Source organism: Amaranthus tricolor, chromosome 3 (genome assembly GCF_026212465.1).
Source record: "Amaranthus tricolor cultivar Red isolate AtriRed21 chromosome 3, ASM2621246v1, whole genome shotgun sequence".
In the NCBI taxonomy this organism is placed as follows: Eukaryota; Viridiplantae; Streptophyta; class Magnoliopsida; order Caryophyllales; family Amaranthaceae; genus Amaranthus; species Amaranthus tricolor.
Genome location: NC_080049.1, coordinates 8,932,699 through 8,956,741, shown reverse-complemented (window position 1 = coordinate 8,956,741; position 24,043 = coordinate 8,932,699). Strand labels below are relative to the sequence as shown.

At 31.8% G+C, this 24,043-nt stretch overlaps 1 protein-coding gene across 1 annotated transcript; it reads right to left on the bottom strand.

Annotated features, from left to right (window-relative positions):
• Nucleotides 1-19,310: 19,310 nt before the first annotated feature.
• On the bottom strand, nucleotides 19,311-23,840 carry LOC130809465 (protein yippee-like At5g53940). Its single transcript, XM_057675259.1, has 5 exons — nucleotides 23,551-23,840; nucleotides 22,293-22,336; nucleotides 20,960-21,068; nucleotides 19,762-19,817; nucleotides 19,311-19,644 (listed from the first exon to the last, which is right to left on the bottom strand). Exons 1-5 carry the CDS (start codon nucleotides 23,644-23,646, stop codon nucleotides 19,569-19,571), a joined length of 381 nt encoding a protein of 126 aa, XP_057531242.1. The 5' UTR covers nucleotides 23,647-23,840; the 3' UTR covers nucleotides 19,311-19,568.
• Nucleotides 23,841-24,043: the final 203 nt, after the last annotated feature.

Below are 24,043 nucleotides of genomic sequence, written 5' to 3'. Positions count from 1 at the left end.
CAATCCCTCTTCGATATGTGACCCCATATTTCGTAGGGCATCTTCGAAGGTGAATGCTCTCCACCTTTGTTTCCCGTTTTGACCTTTTTGGTTGTACGGGCACGCCTCTTCGTAATCCAGCCAATTACTAGCTTGGATTTGAAATCTCTGAATCTTTCAGCAACAGCTGAAAGAAACACATTCTTCTTGTCCTTATCGCTCTCAATGTAGAAGAGATTCTACAAAAAAAAGTTATATTTATTATTGTCAATTAAATTAATTTTAAAATGAAACTAAATGAGTAAAAATAGTAAAGTTGCTTACCACAGTATCATTCCATAGAGAGTTCTTCAAACCCTCTGGAACCTCGTTCCATGCGTGCAATATGGAAATCTTGCGGATACATAGGCCCACTTGTTTTCCATATTGCCTACGCCATTTTCCGCAGAGTTGACCCAATGCATTGTATTCCAAATGCATGGGTTCTGTGACTTTGAGGTTTTTCGTAGGACCTCGCCCTTTTCTTTTCTTACTGGTAGTGGGAGCATCCATTGGTGGGGCGTCTTTAGTCTCAAAATCATTGTCAATTGGTGGAGCGTCTTCAGCCATACGCTCGTATCTCACAATTTGGTCCTCTTCACTGTCGTAACTACGATGCTCATTATCCGAGGTCTCAATCTCGGGGACAATTTCGTCTCTGAATAGATGCATTGTATATCAATACCTGAAAGAGTATGAATAGAAATATATTAGAACATAAGCTAAGTAATATTAAGAATATGACTATGATTTACAATTCTAATACGATCAACACAATAATATATAACAAATAGTGTTCTGTGCAAAGTTTCATGCAAAACAAACAAAGTGCCAAAAAAACTTTAAAAAGCTTTAAATTCATACCTTGTGAATCACTTAATTCAAATGTATTCCTTCCGTGTGATCTACACGCATATAACCAACATCTACATCATCTACATCATCTTGATCCACTGATTTTGGATTGATAAAGGGAGGGGAATCTTCAAAAGCTTCATATTCTTCCTTATCCTCAACATCACCTATACCAAGGATGCTTCTTTTTCCCGGTACAACAATAGACCATTTTTTATCAGACGGGTCTACAATGTAGAATACTTGCTTGGTTTGTGTGGCTAGTATGAATGGCTCCTCACTATCACACAAACGAGCTAAGTCTACAAGAGTGAATCCACAAGGGTCGTCATTTTCTATGCATCGTCGATTATTATCTACCCACTTACATTTGAAAAGACCAATATTGAAAGTAGAGTAGTCAAGCTCCCATATTTCATGTACCCGCCCGTAGTATACCAATTTAGCAGCAACCGGCGCTTGATCTTTCGCACTTGCGTAAAATGTAGATGACGCCAAAATAGAAACCCCACTATTTTGTATATTAGATGACTTGTATGTCTTGACCCTCAGTCCAAAATGTGAAGCCATTGACATCGTAAACCTCATATTTGTTGACATCATCACGCGGACCAAAAGCTAACCACTTAACAATTTCGGATACACCCTTGAGTTCTTCGCATATTACTCGATTATGAAACCAATTAATAAACGTCTTGTTATGCAACTGCATCAATGCCCTATCCCCTTTAGAAGGATGTTTTGTGCGCAATATATCAAAATGCTCACTCAAAAAAGGATGAACTTCTGGAATATGATGCAACACATACAAGTGTGCTTGTAGAAGGCTGTCTCGAGGAGGTGTGACCGATTTGGAGCCAATTGTTCCTTTTCTTTCAAGCCTTCCTTCATGTCTAGAGGTGGGAAGTCCAATAGGCTTTGCCATGGCCAAATACTCGGCTATAAAGTTACTAATCTCATCGCTCACAGTGCCTTGAATAATACTCCCCTCGGGTTGTGCCGGATTCCTCACCTTGTTTTGTAAAACACCCATGTGTCTTTCAAAAGGATAACACCACCTTAAAAAAACTAGACCCAAAAGCTTGATCTCACGAACGATATGGACAATAAGATAAACCATTATATCAAAGAAAGAAGGTGGAAAATACATCTCAAACTTGCATAAAGTTACAATCACGTCGAGTTGAAGTGCATCAAGTTTAAAGGGATCAAGAACTTTACTACAAATTGTGTTGAAGAACGAACATAGCTCGGTAATAGCATATCTCACATGTTTTGGCAGTATTCCACGGATTGCAATTGGTAAGAACACTTGCATCATTACATGACAATCGTGAGATTTTATGCTTCCCAACTTCAGCTCACCATTTAGGCTCACAAATCTCTTCATGTTGGATGAGTACCCAGACGGAACCTTAATGCCATACAAACACTCACAAAATGTCCGCTTCTCTGCTCTGGACAATGTGTAGCAAGCTGGAGGCAAATAAACTTTGTCATTACTCATCTTCTTCTTACTGCCACCAACTTCATCAGCTCTATTTCTTTTCTTACTCACCTTAACATGTGCCTACAACTCCGGACGAAGACCCTTACATTCAAACAATCTCGCACGGCCCTAACATCCTTTGTCTTACCCGAAATGTTCATCAGAGTCCCGAGTATGGCATCGCATACATTTTTCTCTATATGCATAACGTCAAGACAATGCCTAACCTGTAGATCTCTCCAATACGGAAGCTTCCAAAAGATTGATTCTTTTTTCCATAATCGGTCTTCAACCCCTTGCACTTGCCCCGTTTTACCAAATACAGTCTCAACTCCCTTAACCTGTTCATAAACCTCATAACCAGTCAACGATCGACGAGCTACACGGTCCTCAACCTCCCCGTTGAACAACTTCTTCTTCTTAAGATATTGGTGGTCTCGCGGGAGGAACTTTCGATGGTGCATGAATACGTGTTTGAACTTAGGAATCCACGTGGATTCCATGTCATCGATACATATTGGGGATTGTTTCATCCCTTTGTTCTTATACCCCGATAAGTTGCCATATGCCGGAAAATCATTAACGGTGCATAAAAGCATTGCACGCAAGGTGAACTCCTCATTAGCATATGCATCAAACACTAAAACGCCTTCATTCCACATCTTTCTCAAATCCTCAACGAGAGGTGCAAGTTATACATCTATGTCATTGCCAGGTTGTTTAGGACCCGAGATAAGAAGCGAAAGCATAATGTACTTACGCTTCATACACAACCAAGGTGGCAAATTATAGATTACTAAAGGTACCAGCCAAGTACTATGTTGAGAACTAAGATTGCCGAATGGGTTCATTCCATTCGTACACAGTCCAAGCCTTAAATTACGAACCTCATCCCCAAAAGTCTTATGCAACATATCAATACTCTTCCACTCCAGGAATTAAGATGGATGTGTGAGCAAGTGACCTTTCTTCACCCTATCTGCATGCCACCTCAAATTTAACGCATCTTTCTTTATAGAAAACAAGCACTTGAATCTAGGTATTATTAGAAGATACCACAATACCTTAGCCGGGGGCCCTTTAGCATCCCGAGCCCCTTTACGCTTGTAGCGCGATAACCCACACCTAGGATACTCTTCTAAGTTTTCGTTTTCATTCCGATACAACACACAATCATTCGGACACGCATGAATCTTCTGGTACTTTAAGCCGAAAGGACACATGAGCTTTTTGGCATAATATGTCGACTTTGGAAGTTCATTTCCCTCAGGAAGCATCTCACCTAACGCTTCTAATAACATTGTGAAACTAGCGTCACTCCAATTGAACTTTGACTTAATGTTGAAAATTGTCAACACTGCTGTTAGTTTGGTGAACTTTGTACATCCAGGGTACAAAGGCTTTTGAGAAGCCTCTGTCAACAAGTCAAAAACACGAGGACGTTTTCCTAACTCATCCTCGACTCCCTCCATCATCTCATCAACACGATACACATCCTCATCGACATTCTCTTCATCTGTCTCATACCCATCAACATGATCTACTACATCCTCATTAACATCGGCCACATTATTAACGTCCTCAACAACACTTTTCTCTTTGTAAACTCCCTCCTCACCATGCCAAATCCAAACATGATGTTGAGGCCTAAACCCACGTTGAAGTATGTGCTCCCTAAGGATATCAACACTATCTACCTTTGATACATTGCCACAACTGACACACGGGCAATAAAAACCAACTCCCCCGTCCTAACTTGATGTTCAACCGCAATACTACAAAATTCTAATACGCCATCAATAAATTCTGACGATTCAATGCTTCCATACATCTAAGAACGATCTTTTGTCATCCTAATTAGTGTGATTAATTGATTCAAAACAAAATTAATACACAACTTTTAAACATATATACTTAACAAAATCTAACTAACCACAAAATTAAGTAATAATCATTCATTTAACCCTAACTAACCCAAATAATAAAACAATGTTTTTTAAACTTTTCAAATGATGTTTATTGTACTAACCATAATTAATATTCATATATATTAACAACATATAAAACAATAAAAATAAAATCACATTCATAAACTTGGATATATCAACAACTTAACATTCATATCAACAACTCATTCATTTAACCATAAACAAACCTAATTAAACCTAATTTACAAACTATAAAAAAAATTATGATAAATTTAAAACTTAAAAACCACAACTACATACACATTCATAAATAAAATGAAGAAATTACTTAAAAATATAACAAAACATGATATATATGATAAATTTAAAACTTAAAAACAACAACAACATACACATTCATATATAAAGTATGACAAATTTAAACCTACGTAACAAAATCAAAATGAAAAAAATACCTTGAATTTTCGTGGGTTTTTCGTGGGTTTAAGAAGAGCAAACCACAATGTATAACGTAACAGTATGTTTAAGAAGAAATTACAGTATGTATGTTTCCTGGGTTTAAGAAGAGCAGTTTCAAGAAGTAGATGATGAAGAAGAGCAAAAATGATGAAGAAGAACAAGAACAAAGATGATGATGAAGTAGATGATGAACAAAGATGAAAAGCAATAACCGCAGTATGTTTCTATTTGAAAGAGAAGTGCAACAGTCGTATGAACAATGAAGAAATTCAGAATGTATATGTTTTAATTTATTAACGTTATTGAATTATATTGGCGGTTTGGGAGGAGGCAAATGCTGCGGGCAAGGAAGACAACCGCAGCAATTGATTGAAGAAGTGTATTATTTGCTGCGGGTGGATGTAGAACCGGAGCAATTGGAAGCTGCACAAGAGTATTTGCTGCGGTCATGGCATAAAACCGCAGCAATTAATGGTTATTTTTTTTCTTATTCTTTTTCCTATTTATTGATGCGTATATACAAAAAACGCGGTGATAAGTAGCAAATACGTTTTTTTCCACTAGTGATCACAAGAAGGATGCTAAGGCTCTGTTTTTCATCCAATCTGCTTTAGATGATGATATATTTCCTCGAATTTCATCTGCAAAGTCATCAAAAGAGGCTTGGGAAATCACTAAGAGTGAGTATTTTGGCGATATGAAGATAATTGCAGTTAAGTTTTAAGACTTTAAAGATGAATGATAAGAAGGGTATACAAGTTTATTTGTCTAGAGTTGCAAGTGTTGTGAACCAAATGAGATCTTATGGGGAAATAATTAGTAACACTACCGTTGTAAGTAAAGTTTTGAGAATCCTTACAAGGAACTACAATCATATGGTGGCTGCAATTGAGGAGTCTAAGGACTTATCAACTTATAGTTTTGATGAGTTAATGTGTTCCTTATTAGCTCATAAAGTGAGAATTAATAAGGAGAAAGAGAAAGTCGAAGAGAAGGCTTTTCAAGTAAGGGGGGAGCAAATGAGTGGTCTTCTAATAATGGAGGTCATGGTCATGGTAGAGGTGGTTTTGGTTATCGTGGTCGTGGTGGTAGAGATTTTGCCCGAGGTCGTGGAGGTCATGGTGATCAAGGTGTAGAGTGTCTATTTGGAAGAAGAATTCAATGTTACTATTGCAAAAGGTATGGGCATATTGTAGCAAGGTGTTGGAATAAAGAATTTGATGAACAAGAGCAAAGGAAAGATAAAGATAAAGAGCAAAACGATTTTGCTCAAAATGTCAAAGGAAAAGAGAGCATGCTCTTCTAAATTGTGTGTGTTATGGTGTTGTTTGGTTTCTTGATGTGTGTAAGAAGTATTATTGTGTGGGTATTTAGAAGTATGTGTTGTGTTGAGTTTTATGATCTATCGAGCAAAGATCAGTGAAGTATGGTTATGTGTGTGTGAATGCTTGTCCTTTGCAGTTTGATAAAGCCAGTAATGTGCATTGTATGTCAAGGTTTTTCTCAAGTAGTTGTTTATCTAATTTTTTGTTCGTTTTTAAAATAAAAAAACATATTGTCCTTTAATTTTTTAAATATGTCATTTTGCTAGAGTTTTTATATCAAAAGGGAGTGTTGAGTTGATTCAAAATATTAGTTATAATCAAAGTAGTGGTTATGTGGGTAGTTACTATCTTTAGGAGTTATTTCTAATTTAATGGAGTAAGTTATGGAATCATGGGATAAACTCCCTATTTTTATGTGTAATTAGTTACTTAATTTTCCTATTTAATAGGTACATGTATTTCATTTTTATATGTTATAATAAGAAAGTTAGTGTTTTGCATTTATTCTATATCTCTCAACATCCCTTTCACCATTGCCACCCCTTTCCCTCCTTAAACCCTGCGATGGCAAATCTTCCATTCCCTCCCATACCATTACCACTCACCTCTACCCTTCCTTCCACCATTGCCATAACCATAAACTTCAAAACTATTCTCCACAATCTCCATCTTCATGAACTATCACCACCTTCTTCCCCTTCCCCTTCGCCAGCCTCATCCTCATCACCTAAACACCCTAAACCCCTTACCTTTTTTAGCGAATAACACACTCACTTTAGAGAAGGTGCCATTAAAGCTAAGGAGAAGCTTCAAGATGAAGTTTGAACTGATAAAATTAAGATGACATTTATGTTTCTTGTTTTATTATTATTATTTTTTTGATTTTAGTGGTGTTGGGATGGTGAGGGGTGGTGGTGAATTTTTTTTTCTGATTTTTTTTTCATAAAAATAACATGTTAAACAAGTCAAAGTTCACCCAAAATCACTCTTGGAAAATACCCTTAAAGTTAGGATTATTCATAATTAATTAAAATAAAGGTGGGATTATTATAGAAAAATCAGTAAAATATTGGATTATTTTAGGTAATTTTCCTTAATTTTATTAGTCTTATTATAATATTTATTCTGTAGCAAGTAAATATTAATTAAAAAAGTATCAAAATTATTATTTGGGAAATTCAACATGGTAGTATCGAACTATCATGAAACACGAGCGGTAGCAATTTGTAAGTTTTTTCCACATGGTAGCATTATGTTTATACACTATTAACTGATGTAGCATTATCAATCGAATTCTTGTCTATCTCCATTGAATTCACGCATTTTGACGTTTCTACCCTTATTAAGTGTTGGTTGTTGTCTTTATAATTTGCCTCAAACCATTTTTCACCATTTTCACTCCACCATTTCACTATCTTCCCCAACTTCACTCTACCATTTTCACCATCTTTAAGCACCATATTCTTCCCTAATATTAGTGATGCTTGGGTCTTCAGCTAACACTCCGGTGAAAGCTATAGAGGTAGAAATTGAAGTCATCAACGCTCTCAATGTTGTAAAAATTATGAAGATTGCTTGACAAAGATTAGGGTTTCCAATTCAGATGCAAACCCATTTAGGCTCTACTATAAATGTAATTTTATGACTTTTTTCGTTGGGTGTTGCAAGAAAATGTCAGTAAATTACATTATGCGAGTGAAGTGGAGGCACTCAAAGGTAAAGTGAAGCTACTCAAAGTTGTAGTAAAGATCTTTGAGATTGTGTGTCTACTTCTATTTGCAATTATAATTGGGAAATAAGGTGTCATTATGATGTACTACATTCAAGTAGTTAATTTTATGCAATTATGATTAGGAAATATGATGCATGATTTTTTTTTTTTGGGTTTACTCATAAAGTTCAGAATGTAATATTCATCATATTAATGGAATGGTATATTTGTGCACAAGGTAATGTAAACTAAAACTATTTTTTCATTGAACTTGTTCACTAACTATAACTATTTTCTTTTCATTTAAATTGCTGACAGCCAACAAAAGGTGTCTTAAGTACTATTACATAAGTCATAACGTTCACTATTACATAGCAATAAAAGGTGCATTAAGCACTATTACATAGTAACAAGCATTTATACACAAAAGGTGCATTTCAAGAACTAATACATAATATATATTCAAATTACTTAACTAAAAGTATTGGAAAATCCATGTGGCATCCTCACAAAGATTCGCCACACAAAAATTCGCCACATGCAATAATCTAATTGGTTACTTGCTATATTTATTAAACTAAATAAGGTAAAAGAATATTTTATTTTATTTTATTTACATGACATTATATTTGATTATAATTTCTAGTGCATTGATTGATTGATTAAATAATCATATATCATATATAATTAACTAAGGATTGAAAAATCCATAGTGGCATCCTCACAAAAGATTGACCATGTGAAATAATCTAGTTGGTACTTTGGTATATTTATTAAAATAAATAAGGTAAAATATATTTTATTTTATTTACATGACATTATATTTGATTGTATATCTAATCCATTGATTGATTGAATAATCATATAATAAATTAAAATGGTTGGAAAATCCATGTGCATCCTCGTAAAGATTCGCCACATGAAATAGTTAAAATTGATTACTTCCTACTTTTATTAAACTAAATAAGATAAAGTATATTTTATTTATTTACATGACATTATATTCAATTATATTTCTATTGCATTTAGTGATTGATTGAATAATTAAAATAAAACAGTAAAATTTTATGCAACTAAATAAGGTAAAAAAAAAATAATAGTAACTCCTTAATATTTGCTAAGAAAAAATTTTAATATAAAATTAGAGCAGTGTAAATAGAATTATAAAAATCAAACTTAAATTCTAATTGTTCCTGTATTTGTTTTATGGAACAATTAATTATAAACTTAAGTCCTTGATTAATGTTTGATCAATGAACTCAAGTGGTGGTAGAGGTCTTGTTCTTAATGCTTTGCCAAGTTGTGCTGGATGATCTCTCAAGAAGAGGATGATACCTACAAAATGCAACAAGGGATTAGCAGAGTCTAGAATATTTTTCTGGACACCTACTCCTACGCCCAAGTCAGTAACAATATAAGACAAGTTTGCCTAATGGGTCCTTCCAAGAGCATTGTGCCTACAAGGTGAATTACTACTTAGGACTTATTTGGACGTGAGGTCTTTTTAGTATCTGACTGAAGTTCTTTTGAGGATTGATCAGAATAGTTGTAATTATTCTCTTTTTTTTGTGTTTATATTACTAATGTCTTTCTGAAAATCAAAGTGGATTCTTGAAATTCAATTGTAATAACTCCTTTTAGCAATAAATTACTTTGAGTTATTTTTGGTGTTTTTTCTCTTGATTATCGAGAATTCCAGTTACCTCATTTATGTCTTCTCTCCCGTATTTATAGCTCATGATTGTGCTTGTAAAACTTTCTTCTGTGTTTTTTCTAATCCCCATAACTTTTTGCATGCTACTGTACTTGCTTTTGACGTGTTAATCCCTCATTCATTCTATTGTATTCCATTCTTTGCTTCTCCTTTGGACGTGTGTCTTGCTGCTTAATAATGCCTCTATATAGTCGACAGATGTCTCCCAACCACTCGTTGATTTCCCATACATTAATACTATTTTATTCATGTAATGTTCATTTTGACCTTTCCAGACAAATGTTGCCAGATAACTGTCTGGCTTAAATAATTCTTTCCAGATTAACATTAATTTAGCCTCTCTGATTAATTGAGCTACCTCATAAACTTTGAGACAATAATGAATTATTTGTAAATCATCTTGATATAAAACTTCAAAACAAGACATTTGTAAATTTTAAAAATATTAATCAAACAGAAGTATATGTAAAACAAAAGATTGAGTTACACATATATGAGAGTTTGAATCCATTTGAAATACTACTTTAATAAATATAATTCTTAATAATTAAAAAGTTATGATCGATTGATTTTACACCTATATCATGTATGCGTGTTTTTTGATTTTTGGTGATATTATACTTGATAAACATGCAACTAATTATTGTTATGATTATAAAATTGATTTTATAGAGAACTTTCATCGCGACTACAATAGGAAAATTCTTTCTTGCTTTATTTTTCCATGTAAGTTATATCTTGCATAACATTTTCAATATATTATTAGGTTTAATGTAATAAGTGTAAGATAAAAAACAAATAATATAAATATAGATTTAATTAATATAATTTATTTTTTTTTACTCTTTTTCATGTTAAGGATTTAATTTTTATACATATATCAACATTTGAAGCACTGTTTATATATATATATACTGTAAAAAATTAATCTTTTCTTTATATAAAAAATATGCAAATACTATCATAATCATAACATCTATTAAAAAAATTGTGAAAAGCCAAGTGTCAAATTTCTAGAGCACTTGCCATGTGTAATTTTTCTATTGGAGTATATAAACTAACTGAATTAGATAGTTGACCAGTCTACATCGATCAAAGATTTGATAATCAATTAATATTTAACCTGCTAAATTTACTGATTTAGTTATAGAACTTTTTCAACTAATCAAATACTCTAATCTATAAATTGACTAAGAGAATGAAAACAATAAATTAAGAATCATTGAGGTTTATTAACAAATTTAAAATTATAAACTAGGGAATAAAATATTAATCATATCTTTTATAAATTACTGCTATAGAAATTTAAAAACAAAATAAAGTAAAAAATTTTAAGATGACATTAAATAATTTATTAAGATTTAGACTGATTTAGTTATATGAATTATTTCAACTAATCATCATATCATACAATCATACAATATAATAAAAAAAAATGAAAAATCACACATGTCATTCTATTGGAGCCACGCAAGATGAAAGAATTTTATTGGTTAATATTGGCTTAAGTGGCAAATAAAGTTTTACTTATAACTTAAAGTTTCTTTATGGGAAATTATTTGAATAGTCCAAAATGTTTGTGATTGTACCATGGATTTAGTTAATTTTATAGTGGAAGTTCTTCAAGTTTGAAGAGGTACTCAAGTGTGAGTTTGATCTTTAGTGAATTGGTCATTCTCTATGTTGATCAAAGTATGTGTTTGTGGGGGAGGTACCAAGTTTGATCACCCAATAACAAACAAAGTTTTAACTTATTTCACTATGATATTAATGTTATCTGTCATGATTTAGACAAATATGTAAACAGTTTAGTTTGAAGATACTCATCTTAGTGATGTTTAAGCCAAAGTTGTGCACAAAACAATCTAGTGTGATTAACAAGTGGCTTGTATAAAGTATTGATAGTTGAGTGTAACTTTGATAATGCTATGACATCTAATTGAGGCAAAGCCAAAAATTATGGCTTATTAAAGAAGGGATCACAATTCTTGACTATGTGAACAAAGTTCAAAGTTAGACAAAGTACTCTTACTAAGTTTAGGAATTTCATGGGTTAATGAAATTGGTACATGGCCATTCTTTAGCACCATGAGTGAAACACAATTCGACGCTAGAAGAAACATCTAGTCTTGATATCAATGTGGATTGATCGCTCATCAAATGTTGGGAAGCAACACTTAAGTGATCCTTAGTTGCTTTTCGTGATGTTGAAAAACGAGGTAGTAGAGTAGTCCCTCGAGGTCTCCAGTTTCTAGTGTTTTGAAGATCTCTAGATTGAGTGTTGTATTCACGAAAGCATGGTAACCAGGAGAAGCTACCTATATAAGTTCGGGGTTTGGCCGGCTCAACGAAATCAAGGGGCATACTTATGATTTCAATGGACTTATCAATAGATATGGACACATGGCCTTTAAGGTGTCAAACATGTGAGTTTAAATAATTATTTCATGTGTATAACTCCTTCAATTGGTTGGATATATCTGCTTAATTCAATATGTAAGGACATTAGGGGATATGATCGATTGTAAGATGCGTGGTACTAGCTGTCAATTCAATTCGTAAGAACATTGGCATTGATGCATGAAATGGGTTGAAGATTATGGATCGCGAAAGAGGAAAAGGTTTATACACTCTAAATGGGGGAGGGTTGTTGTCATTTATAGCGTATAATGGTTATCGGAAATAATAAAATTAATTAAATCAAATAAATTAATTAAATAAATAATTAATTGGAAATATCCAAAAATTGCAAAGTTACTAATTTTGTGGAAAATGTTTGTCACGGATCACGAAAAGGCTTGCGGGTCGCGAGTTTTCAAAGTAAAGTTTCTATTTTGGAAAAAATACAATTCGCGGGTCGCGACTTTTGTCACTGGTCGCGAAGTTTTTCACTGGTGGCGAGTTTCGTGTTGGTTTTTGCAATGTTCGTTTTATTCGATTTTGTTAGTTATGCTATAACTACCTACGGTTAATATGGTTATATTAACTGAGTATATTGGGATGAATTGATTTATGATCGATATTGATTCGTGAATCGATGTTGCGGTTCGTAAAGTGATATATTATTTCATGAATGGTTGTATGCTCTTCTATGAATATAAAAGACATGTGTAAGTTATTTCTTACATGAAATATACATGTATACTCTGAATTCTTCTCCTCTCTAGCACTTTATATAGAGAACTTGCAATCCTCGATTGTACATTTTCATTTTCTTCTTCCACTTAAGCTTTCTCATATCGTTCTAATTTCCTTATGCTAGGAATTTAGTGAAATTCTTTGTATCTCAGAACATATTTTCGGTTTATATTCCCAAGCATCGTAGTAGGGAAGAAATGATGTTTTAGGATAGAGCATCTCGCCTAGAATTTATATCAAGTCACATAAAAAATATTCTTGTTACTATGTTCGATATATAGTGATTCCCGATGATGAAGTTTACAATTTGGTGTATGTTAAGTAAAGGTTTAAACTTGTCATATGTTTTTTAAACTTATTAAGTTTATGTAACTTTATTTTATAAGTTTAATTATAAATTTAAAGTCAAAAATTACAACGGTAATGAACCATTTATGAAATCTTTAACGAACTCCTTAAGTTGTAATGAACTTTTGATAAACTCGTTAAATTATTGTAGAGAATTTGTAATGAACTTTTTAAGTTGTAATGAATTATTTTTTGAATTTTCAATTCGATTTAATTTGATCAATTTGGCCAATTCGGTGCGATTCGGATTGATATCCTTAAAATTCAGTTCAATTCAGTTTGGATTATATAAATAATATGATTTGGATTTGGACTGAAAAAATCAAAACTGTATTAATTTAGTTTGATTTGAATTTGTATCTAATCTTATCCAAATACCAAACTTTCACCCTTAGTAATAGAATGATTTGCCTAATTATGGTTGAAAAATTAAAAAATTTCAACTTTGGTGTTCTTTAAAACTTAATTCCCAAAATGGTGTTCATATAATAAAATAGTTTTACTAAGCTACATTTTTTTGGTGTGGTAATTCCAAACTTGCACGAGGATAAAGCTGTTTTGTCAAATAAATATATGCGTTAAACAAATTAGAAAAATCCCACAAGTCTTACAGAAAGAGTAAAAATATCCAAAAAATACTTCTACATACAACAAAAAATCTCAATCAAGTCCAAAAATCAAAATCAATAAAGATGTTTGTCAAAGATAGCGTATCCTTGTGATCTATCAAGGAAAATCAAGTGAGTTTTTAATTTAAAAAATAATACATTGAATATGCAAATGCCTAATTTTACAATGACAACCATTATATTTAAATAAAGAACAATAAAAAATAGAGATGAAAATCTGAAAATTACCTCCAATGCACAATGAAAAAAAAAATCTCAATTAGAACAGTGGATTTAGACTGCGGTGATTGGTATTGGTAGAAACTGTGGTAGGAAGCCGGCGATTGGCGTAGATGGTGGTTGTCGTCAGTCTATTCAAGTCCTTCGTTGTCAGTCTTACAAATGTTTAATATAGGGATTTGAGAAAATAAATAGATTTGTTGTTGGAATTGGAAATAATTTAATTTTGATTTAGTTTTGATTGGGAGAGATTTAAGAGGTTTGGAAATTCCCAAACCATAATTAAATAGATTTAATTAATTTTTTTTTAATGAATACTAGTTTAATAAATAAATTTTAGTGAACCCCAAATTAATTTTTTTTATTTTTCAACATTACTTTGGCAAAATCATTCTAAGTAATTTAACATATCAAAATAGAAATATTGGATACTTACAACTAATAAATTTGACACTACCTGAGCTAATAATCGGGTATGGCTTGGATGTGGGCAACGCTCGCCGATACCTGTGGGCTCGTAAATTCAAGTATTTGGCTGCGTGTCAACTGTCCAACAAATTTAGGTGTGTGGATCATACTTCAACTTATGTTTAGAATTACACTCATATGCCACAAGTTGTGGCCACCTTTTTTTGATTTTAATGATTTTTTTTATTAAGGTAGTTGTCTAATTCAATTATTAATTCAATTATTACAGAAATATGTGGTATATTAATGTTCTTTTCATTAGAGAAAACATAGATAAAAAATTTAAAAGTCAAAAAAAAATACTCATACCATCAATTTGAAATCAATACTAAATGATGAGAATGAGAATTATTTGTAGTATAAATTTTCATGATATGTATCATTTCATTTATATGGTAATGAAAGTGTGATAAAAAAGAGTTGATTTTTTAGTTTTTTTCATTACCATCTAATACCACATTTTCATATGGTAACAAAATTAAAATGAATTTTGTGAAGAAAATGAGATTGTTAAAAGAAGAATAAGCATGATCATTAAACTTGTCAAGAGATATTCCAACTAAAATTACACTGACTTTTCATTATCATTCTCACCATTTAGTTCGGTAAGCAAACGAATTGATAGTATCATTTAGATTTTGGCTTAAAAACCATTACTAAACACATACTACCTTTGTTCCATTATACATGCAAATAAGATTTTTGCTATCATTAATCATTAAAACTTATTTTATAGATTGTGACTACTAGATTTAATGCATCTTAATTGCATGATTCTATAAAGAATTTTTTCTCTTTTTATAATCCTTAGTTATGTATAACTCAAGATATTAATAATCTTAATAACGTATTTGGTTGTATTAATATTCTTATATTGCAGACAATGATGGAACAGTGGAAATATTTTTTTTCAATTGTTTCACAAACTAAAAAACCAAATGTTGTCTTAAGAGTCATTTCAAATTTAATTTATAAAGGATAAGTTATTGTCTTAATTGGAGAAAATACTGTTTTCTCTAGTCAAGGTCTTGAGTTTAATTCCCCAATTAACTCTTACATTTCATTTGCGTATCTTGTAAATAAAAAATAATTCTAAATAAACTAACTTTAATTTTAAATAATTAAAACAACACATTATATTGCGTAACAAAAGGAAATGTAACAAGTACTTCCACCATAGATGTTCTCATAAGAAATATAAACAAAAACTAAGAAAAATTGAATTTTTTAGATGATGGAGACCAGAGATATAATTCTATTGAAAAGATAAAGATAATAGAGAAAAAGAGGGAATCATAAATATTAAAAAAATATACTACTATAAAATAAAATTAATGGAAACAAACCATAAATATTAAAAGAATATTAAACTATAGTTAGTGAAAAATAAGTGGAAACCATACGCATTTAAAATATTAAAATTATAGTGATTAGGGCTAAGTATGTACAAAAAAATGTTATAAAAATAAAAAGATTCTTTAGGGAACAATAAATGGAACTGCTAGAAATGAAAAATGAAAACATCAAATTGCAATGGATGAATTATAGTGGAATGGAAGAAGTATAAGTATACTCTCTCAGTTCTATTCATTTTGCATCATTTGCCATTTTGGGTCATCACACTCATTTTGCATTATGTTTATTTTTAGACAATGGTGTGCCACTTTTGTTTTAATATCATCCATACATTTTAACTCATTTTTAATTTCATCTACAAAATTTATTTTCTCTCTTCATTTAAATTCACATTTTTCTTAAATAACGCTTTATTTCTCTTTGATAGAAATGACAAAGAGTGAATGTGGTATGCCTCCATGCCCATACTCACCATCTAAGCACCACTCATGGCCGGTAAAATTTTCATACCTACGTATGCCCATCTAAGTATGCATTCAAACTCATCCTCACCCACTAAATAACCATCTAAGTATTACCCATCATGGGTATAACCACCTCATACCCGCCTTACATTCACTCTAATTTTTACAAATTTAATTATACATTAAATTTTGTTTAATTCATACAATGTAATAAAATAAAAATAAAATCCTTATTATTTTGTCAATAATATTTAATAAAAACATATAAAATTGCTATAAATTAGTAAATTTTAGATATAAGGCGAGCGACTATAGGACTTGGCGGGTAGGTAAGGTGTTGTCGAGTAAGATTTCATATATATTCATTACATATCTACTATTTATCAGATTAGAACTTTTTTTACCCTTACTCATTCACTACTTTTTAAATTTATAATCATATTCTACAATTCAAGATTCGTATAATTTTTCCGGCATGACCCCCCACTCTTCGATGCAAATAAATGACGAAATAGTAAAGTGTGGCGGCCGCAGGCGGTATTTGTAGTTTAGGGTGTAAAATGAAAGAATTTGGGTACGTGCCGACTGTCCAACAAGTTTGGGGTGGGTGGATCAAGCTTCCTCAAATTTATAGTATTAGTGTATACTTGTATACCAGGACAAGAGTACCAATCATTCATTTCCATACACAATGAATTGAATTTAAAACAAACCTACAAAAATAGGAGTAAGGTCTAAGGACAAAAATGGGAGTTTTGAAAAGAAGATATAGACAAGCACGCAACAGAATGTAGACGCGTGTGAAACGTTCACGTGATGCGTACCGTACCAATTAGGCTTAAGCCGCGTCTACTTTCACCGCATTATTTTATTGGAAACGTGACTCATTTCATCACACTACATACGCCTAGAGATATTTAAAATAAACTCGATAATATAAAATTTATCCGATTTTACAATCGAATTCGATTTAACCCAACTTTAAAAATAATATAAAATTATGTAAACAATATTATGGACACAAAATTCGATTTCAAACCAATCAGAAAAACTTAACTCGAATTGTTGCAACATTTGAGAGCGTTGATGAATTAAACATTTGAGAGCATAAAATGGTTTAGGGAAAATTATAAAGGCAACAACCAATACTTAATAAGTATAAAAACGTCAAAATGGTGAATAAAACGAAAATCGACAAAAATTTAATGGAAATATTACGATAGTCTGCTAAGACATAAATTGGATGCTACCATGTGAAATTTTACTATATGTATATATATTTATATTACATTTGTATTGATTTGTTACATATGTATATTTATAATGTTTTATACCTTTGTAATTTTAAACATAAAAAAAAAATTCAAGTAGTCGTTCGCTGTTAATAACCGCGAACAAAGAAGATTGATAAAAAATAGTCAAAATTTTTGTTCATTGTTACTAACAGCGAACAAAGACCTTAATTTTTTTTACCAATCCTCTTTATTTTTTGTTATTAACAGCGATTATTTTTAAATCTGTGCTATGGGTAAAAAAGTATTTACTTTGAAAATTAAGTTTAAAAGTTACTTATTTTTTGAATTTTTTATATTACTTTACTTATTCTTTTCAAATTTTTGTATTATTGACTCATTATTGCCTCTATGGATCTCATCTTGGACCTCTCTCCTTGTGGTTTCACATTTTTACTCCTGTTCTATTATCAAATGGATTTATTACATGAAGTTAATTATTTTTATTTTGGATTAAAATATTGACATTCAATTGGGTTTTTGTGTTGTTGTTCCACTACTTTTCACCATAATAAAAAAAAGTTATAATTTGTTAGATGGTTTGATAAATAAGACATAAATTTTAAATCATTTGAATGATATTATACGTCCTAATAAATGATTGATAGTTGATAATTAATTGGAGTGAATGTTTAAACCAACTGATTTGACCTCAAATTTTAAATACTTTGGTAAGAGAAATTGTTGTAAATTAATTGATTCATAATAATTTATTCAACCAGTTAGTTTACTAAATATAATACTTAGATTATTTGACCACCCAACTATGTATTTGTAGCTAACTCCCCATCATGAACGTAAACAATATCTTAAGCAAAAACTGGGAAAAAGACATTCTAATTAGAGTTGTTCATTCGGGTTATTGGGTCAATTTAAGGTCAGTTCAAAATCGAGTCTTATGTTTATTTTTAATTAACAATATTATAAAATCAATTTTAAAAGTTGGATCAAATTAAATTTGTTACAAAGTCGGATGGATTAATATCAAGTTGTAGAATCTATTTTAAAGACATCTAATCTGAATATAAAACATGTAACAAAATCACAGAGATGAAAGAACTATATGAGAGAAGATTTTCTAATTCTTAAATACTCTCTTTCTTTCGCTTAATTGCTATATAAATGTGCTATATTTTGATAATTTGTACCTTTTATCAATTTTTTGAACACATTCCTTTGGTTTACTTGTTTCTTAAAAATTTTACTCAGAACAAATAAAATTTAAATTCCCACACTATTGAATCAGGAGATAGAAAAATAATTATACTTGCATTCCCCTTTTTCTTAACATATTTTTTTAAAAGTTTGGCTTTCAGTGAAAGAACATCAAATAAGGAGTATATACTGATAAAATCCATGAGATGAGCAATTTAACCCATATCTGAAACGCGTCTCTTGTTAAAACCCTCTCATAATAATTTATGTAAAAACTTTGCTTAGACACTTCAACTATTATACTTTTATTGAGAATAAATAATTAATGGGAAATAAAAGTGTAAATTTAAAAGAAAAGATAAAGAATAAAGAATATATATCGTGATACGAAGAAGATGATGGAAAAGACAGATCTACCTTATTTTAGTTTGGTAAAGAAGGGATGAAGGTATTTTCCCGCCATCCCACTAAGATAAATGTTTATACTAAAATAAAAGACTAATTCTTTTATTTCTTCTGCTCCATTAAATTACAACTATTTCTTACCTTTAACAACAACAATATGATCTTAATTTTTATTCCAATAACATTTTTTAGGTTGATTCTTATTTCAACATAAATATTTACTCATATCAGAGTACAAGCATGACCATTTTTGTTTCGTTGGCGTTCAGTTGATATCAAGGCACATAGAATTACTTTCTAATAAGAAAAGGAAGCTGGTTGCACAACCAACGAAATGTTTAGTCACCTCAACTCATCACCTTATATAGCGAACTCTTCCCAAAATTACACAACTAACATATTTTACGCACATAGCTCGTATAAGTTACATCTGATCCGCACTACTACATTCCAAACATGGACGGGTTCTTCAAACGATCAGAAAATTTTGAGCAAACGCACAACCGGAAGTTTTCATGGTCATATGTACATGTGAATCTACCATTACGTAATTCGCGTACAAAAGCATGTTACCTGAATGCAATGTCAAACATGACTAAACATCTTCGGTATCACTCATTGGATGGGCATCAATATAGAACTCGGTCTCTAAACCATCAATAATCCGACCTCTGCTTGAAAACAAGAATGACACGAAAATTTGTAAGTCGTACATGACTGTTGCAGACGATAAAAATTTTGGATGTAATTGAGAAAGAAAAAGAGCTAACTTTAGCAGTTGAAAGTACCTTTCAAGAACATATTTTCCTTCTTTGTACTTCTGGCTTTTCTCATGAGCTGCTTCCTGGACAATGACAATCGGTAAAAGAATCTATAAGCTTAACTCCCAACAAAGACTATCTCAGGCAAATGATACATAAGTACAAGCTATAATTATTTATGATCATGTTTTACGAAGCAATGTAGGAGTTGTTATTCCCCGGTTGCAATCATATTGGCAGTTCGTTTCGAGCTCACAACCAGCCATTCCAAACCTAATTATCCAGATCTAATTTATTAATTATCATGAAACATTATATTCTTGTGCTCACCATCAATTAAATTAGAACTACTTGCCACCAAAAATATATGGCAATAAAAACCAGTGGAGCCACATAGTCAATTTAGGATCATTTGATCCCACTAAAAGTCAAAACTTGGAAGTTTTTTTTGTAAATTTGTGATGTTTGAATATTTTTTATAAATTTAACTAATTGACTCCACTATGATTCAGTTTGACCCCACTAAATAAATTTTCTAGATTTGCCACCCATAAACTTTTGATATACTAAAAGTGAAGCTACCAGTTCAGAAATGTACATTATACCACAGGTTAAGGCAGCAAACAAGCGAGACTCTTTAAATCTGGGAGGATTTGCATAAAGCACTGGAAATGATCCATTTGGACAACCATAAGAACTAATCTATTAGTTCATCTAGCCGACCATAATCTTTTGGGTATTAAGGCTTCGACATTGTTGAAATGCATGTCGGCTGATAGAATCGAGTGAGTTTCCAACCCAGATGCCCAAAAAACAGACAAATCAGGTAGGTAAGAATTAAGTAGTATGCAACAGCGAGAACTATGTCAGCAGCACATCAAAAGTGACCATCATTCCTACACAACTTAAAAAAGGCCCTTTTTCGATTTTTAGAGTGTAACCGGGTTTGAAAGTAGATGGATACATTTTGGCCTTCGATTAGATACGTGTTTTTGGCAATAATTTGTACATAGTCTACTCCCTTCACACTAGAATCAACATAACAATGACTAGTTCAGTAATCAGCAAGGTAGTACAAGTTGAAAAATGCGTAGAATCCTTTGAAAGTTAAAGAGTTCCTCGTGAGGTAAAATTCTATGGATACAATCAAACTCAGTGTTTCAAATCAGGAGTTTGAGTGGTGTAGGGGATGGGAGAGATAGCCAAGAGAAGGATAGAACAATACATATTTCCATCCAACAATCTGTCCGCAGCTGCAGCAATATACATCTGCAACAGTGTGCATTCCAGAAAGCATCAATCTTTCCTCTGAAGCACCCATGTTAATATTTACCCTGAAATACAAGTATGCTAGTCAAGTGAAGTTTTCAAGTAAGAAACCAAAATATTGATACTCTAGATGCCCCAGCCAATACGAGATAATATGATAGAGCAGTTAAATGGCAGATGACACATTCCTAAAACACAACATCATAAGAAATGATTTGCTTACCATTAGTTGAATATAAATAAAGGTCACTTTCATTGACTAAAAGACGACACAAACTTTATGTGACTTCCAACAAGAAAAATATCTCTAATACTACATTGGCTTCAGCTTCAACTAGAATAGTGATCGTTTAAGATGCCAACGTTGAAATATTCCACCATTTTGCTTCAAATAAACCTGAAGTTGTCTCTCATTGAAATTTCAAACATTTGAAATGTCAATGGAGGAATATACCAGCTATCTACATGGCCCATATTTTCATTGACTCTTTCCTGTAATTCAACACTATCTAAGTAAATCTGCACTCTTTTCGACTTATGTTACCATCTTTTTCCTCAAGGAACACCAAGATAAAATTAGTGACCCAAAGTCCACACAATGTGGTATTGAATGGAAACAAAAGGCAAAAACACAAAGAAAAGATAAAAAGCAATCGACTTGGTCAATCCATACAATCTTTTGCAAATAAAAGCTGAGATTGCTCAGATCTTCCAAGTCTCCATATCAATGCCATTCAAGTATAATTCAGCACTATTACATAATTTAGGGTGCCACTACAACCTTATAATTCATGTAAGCAATACAATCGCTAATATTAATATATTTGCTAACTACACAAACTTAACATAGAAAGCTAAGGGCCCATGATTATCCAAAAACCTGGACATGAGTAAGATACACAAATTTACAAGAATAAATATTATACAATAGTAGACATCACCTGAAAACATGAAGGACGATTATAGGGTAATAAAGCTAAATCTACAAAAATAAAGTTGGTCCTTGAGACAATGTTCAAGGTAAGAAAAAGATGGCAATAAAATAACTGGTGGTAATCTATCCTTGAGAAAATAAATCAAAAGATAGCGCCTTTAAATACAACTCAATAGAAACCGCACATTCTTTAGTCCAAATAACAAAGCTTTGGAATAGAGTACACAGCCAACGATGCATAGTAGTTGTCAAAATACAACTAAATGAATTCTCTACAAATCATGATAGAAGCAAGTTCCAAGTGAAATAGAGAGATCATGATATGTTCCAAAAGTGAAAAGAAAAAGGAACTTACGCGTTACTGAACAGATATGCTTTCCCTCTGCGACAATGAAAAGCCTAATGGAAACATAAAAGAAAAACAAGTTAACAAATAGGCAACACTACACTGGCAACTCAAATTACTCCATATGAATAGTCAAGGTACATTCAATACGCTTCAGATAAAAGATTTCCTCATCATTTCATTGGTACTCAACAAAATAGATCTTATTAGTAAGGTAAAGTGACAAATGACATTGCATATTAACATTCATATACCAAGTGACGGAGCATGCGAAGATAGAAATGTTCTTAAAAGTGAATAAATAACAAGGGAAGTATATCTGTCTACAATCTGCATCCTACCTACATATTGAATCCACACTTTACTGGATTCATACTCCCTCCGACTCAATTCTCTTGGAAAAGAAGTTCACAGCCCGTGGAGCTTCTTTTATCTTATAGAGGAACAAAATGCCCCTTTTCTTATTGCCTTGTTTAAATTGACATTTTTAAAATCAAAAACATCGGTGTCGCAGTCGCAGTCGGAGTCTTGTACTAATGTGCTGTGCATATGTTAGAACTCCAAGTCTCTCCCTAATTTAGTACAAGTCAAACAAAAAAGATTATCCCCACACAAACCCCCCTTCTTTTTGAATTTATCTTAGCTAAAAACCATCATTGAGTAGCAACATATATCCAATTAAACCTATATCCTCTAAGAAATAGAACCCAGCACAGAAATAAGCTGGTAATCAAAACTATATATTTCTCATTTTTTGCAAATTAGTAGTCCAAATCAAAGTATCAACATCGCAATTAAAATTTCATGAAACTCTTCTCTTTGCCAAACAACTAGCTAATTAGTGAAGAATTTACATTTCACTTTTTTAAGGCAATTCAATGCATTATTTAAATCATTTACTTCATATCTTAAATCGTGCATAAAGTTAATGTTATTAGTATATGAAATTCCCTTTTGATGCTGATTTTTCTTACACATTAAAAGAAGCTTGAATGATACCACTACATTTCTATCTCTTCATACACCTAAAACTCTGTCGAGTGCATCAGAAGAAATGATACCCCAAAACTAATTAATACCCATCAAAAGATTTAACAAAAGGATCCAAAAAAAGATAAATTAATTAATACAAAATCAAAAGCGAGGAATGATGGACAACTAATATGAAAAGAAAACAGAAAGAAAAAACAGAGGAGATAACAGAAAAGCGGAAACAGAAAAACAAAAAAAAGATGATGTAAAGAAGAAAGGGAATTGAAAAGAGTACCTTAGAAACAAGGTCATCAGCAAGAGCAAAATGGACTTTACAGAATTTGCATTTGTAAGTTCTGCCTTCAAGCTCAATCACGAATATTCTACCCATTTTGATTGCGATTGTAGAAGTAAATAAAAATGGAAATGGAAGAAAGGAATGGATAAAACCCTAATTAGTAGGAGTAGTAATAAGAAAAGAGAGAGAAAGATGGAAACAGAGACAGACACTGATAGAGAGAGAAGAGGAGGGGTCCTCGCTACTCGCAACTAACAAGCTTGGTGTTAATGTTAATGGGATACGACACATTTGCAGGCACCTCCAGTTATCACTTTATAAGGCATTGTTATATATCGTCATACTTTTCATTTTATCGCCACCCCATCATAAAATTACGAATTTGTTCCTGAACTTAAAATTTGTTTAACAAATGTAAACGCACTTTATAACACTATTACCACTTTAAAAACATTAAATTTAAAGTTTAAACGTAATCCTAAACATTTTT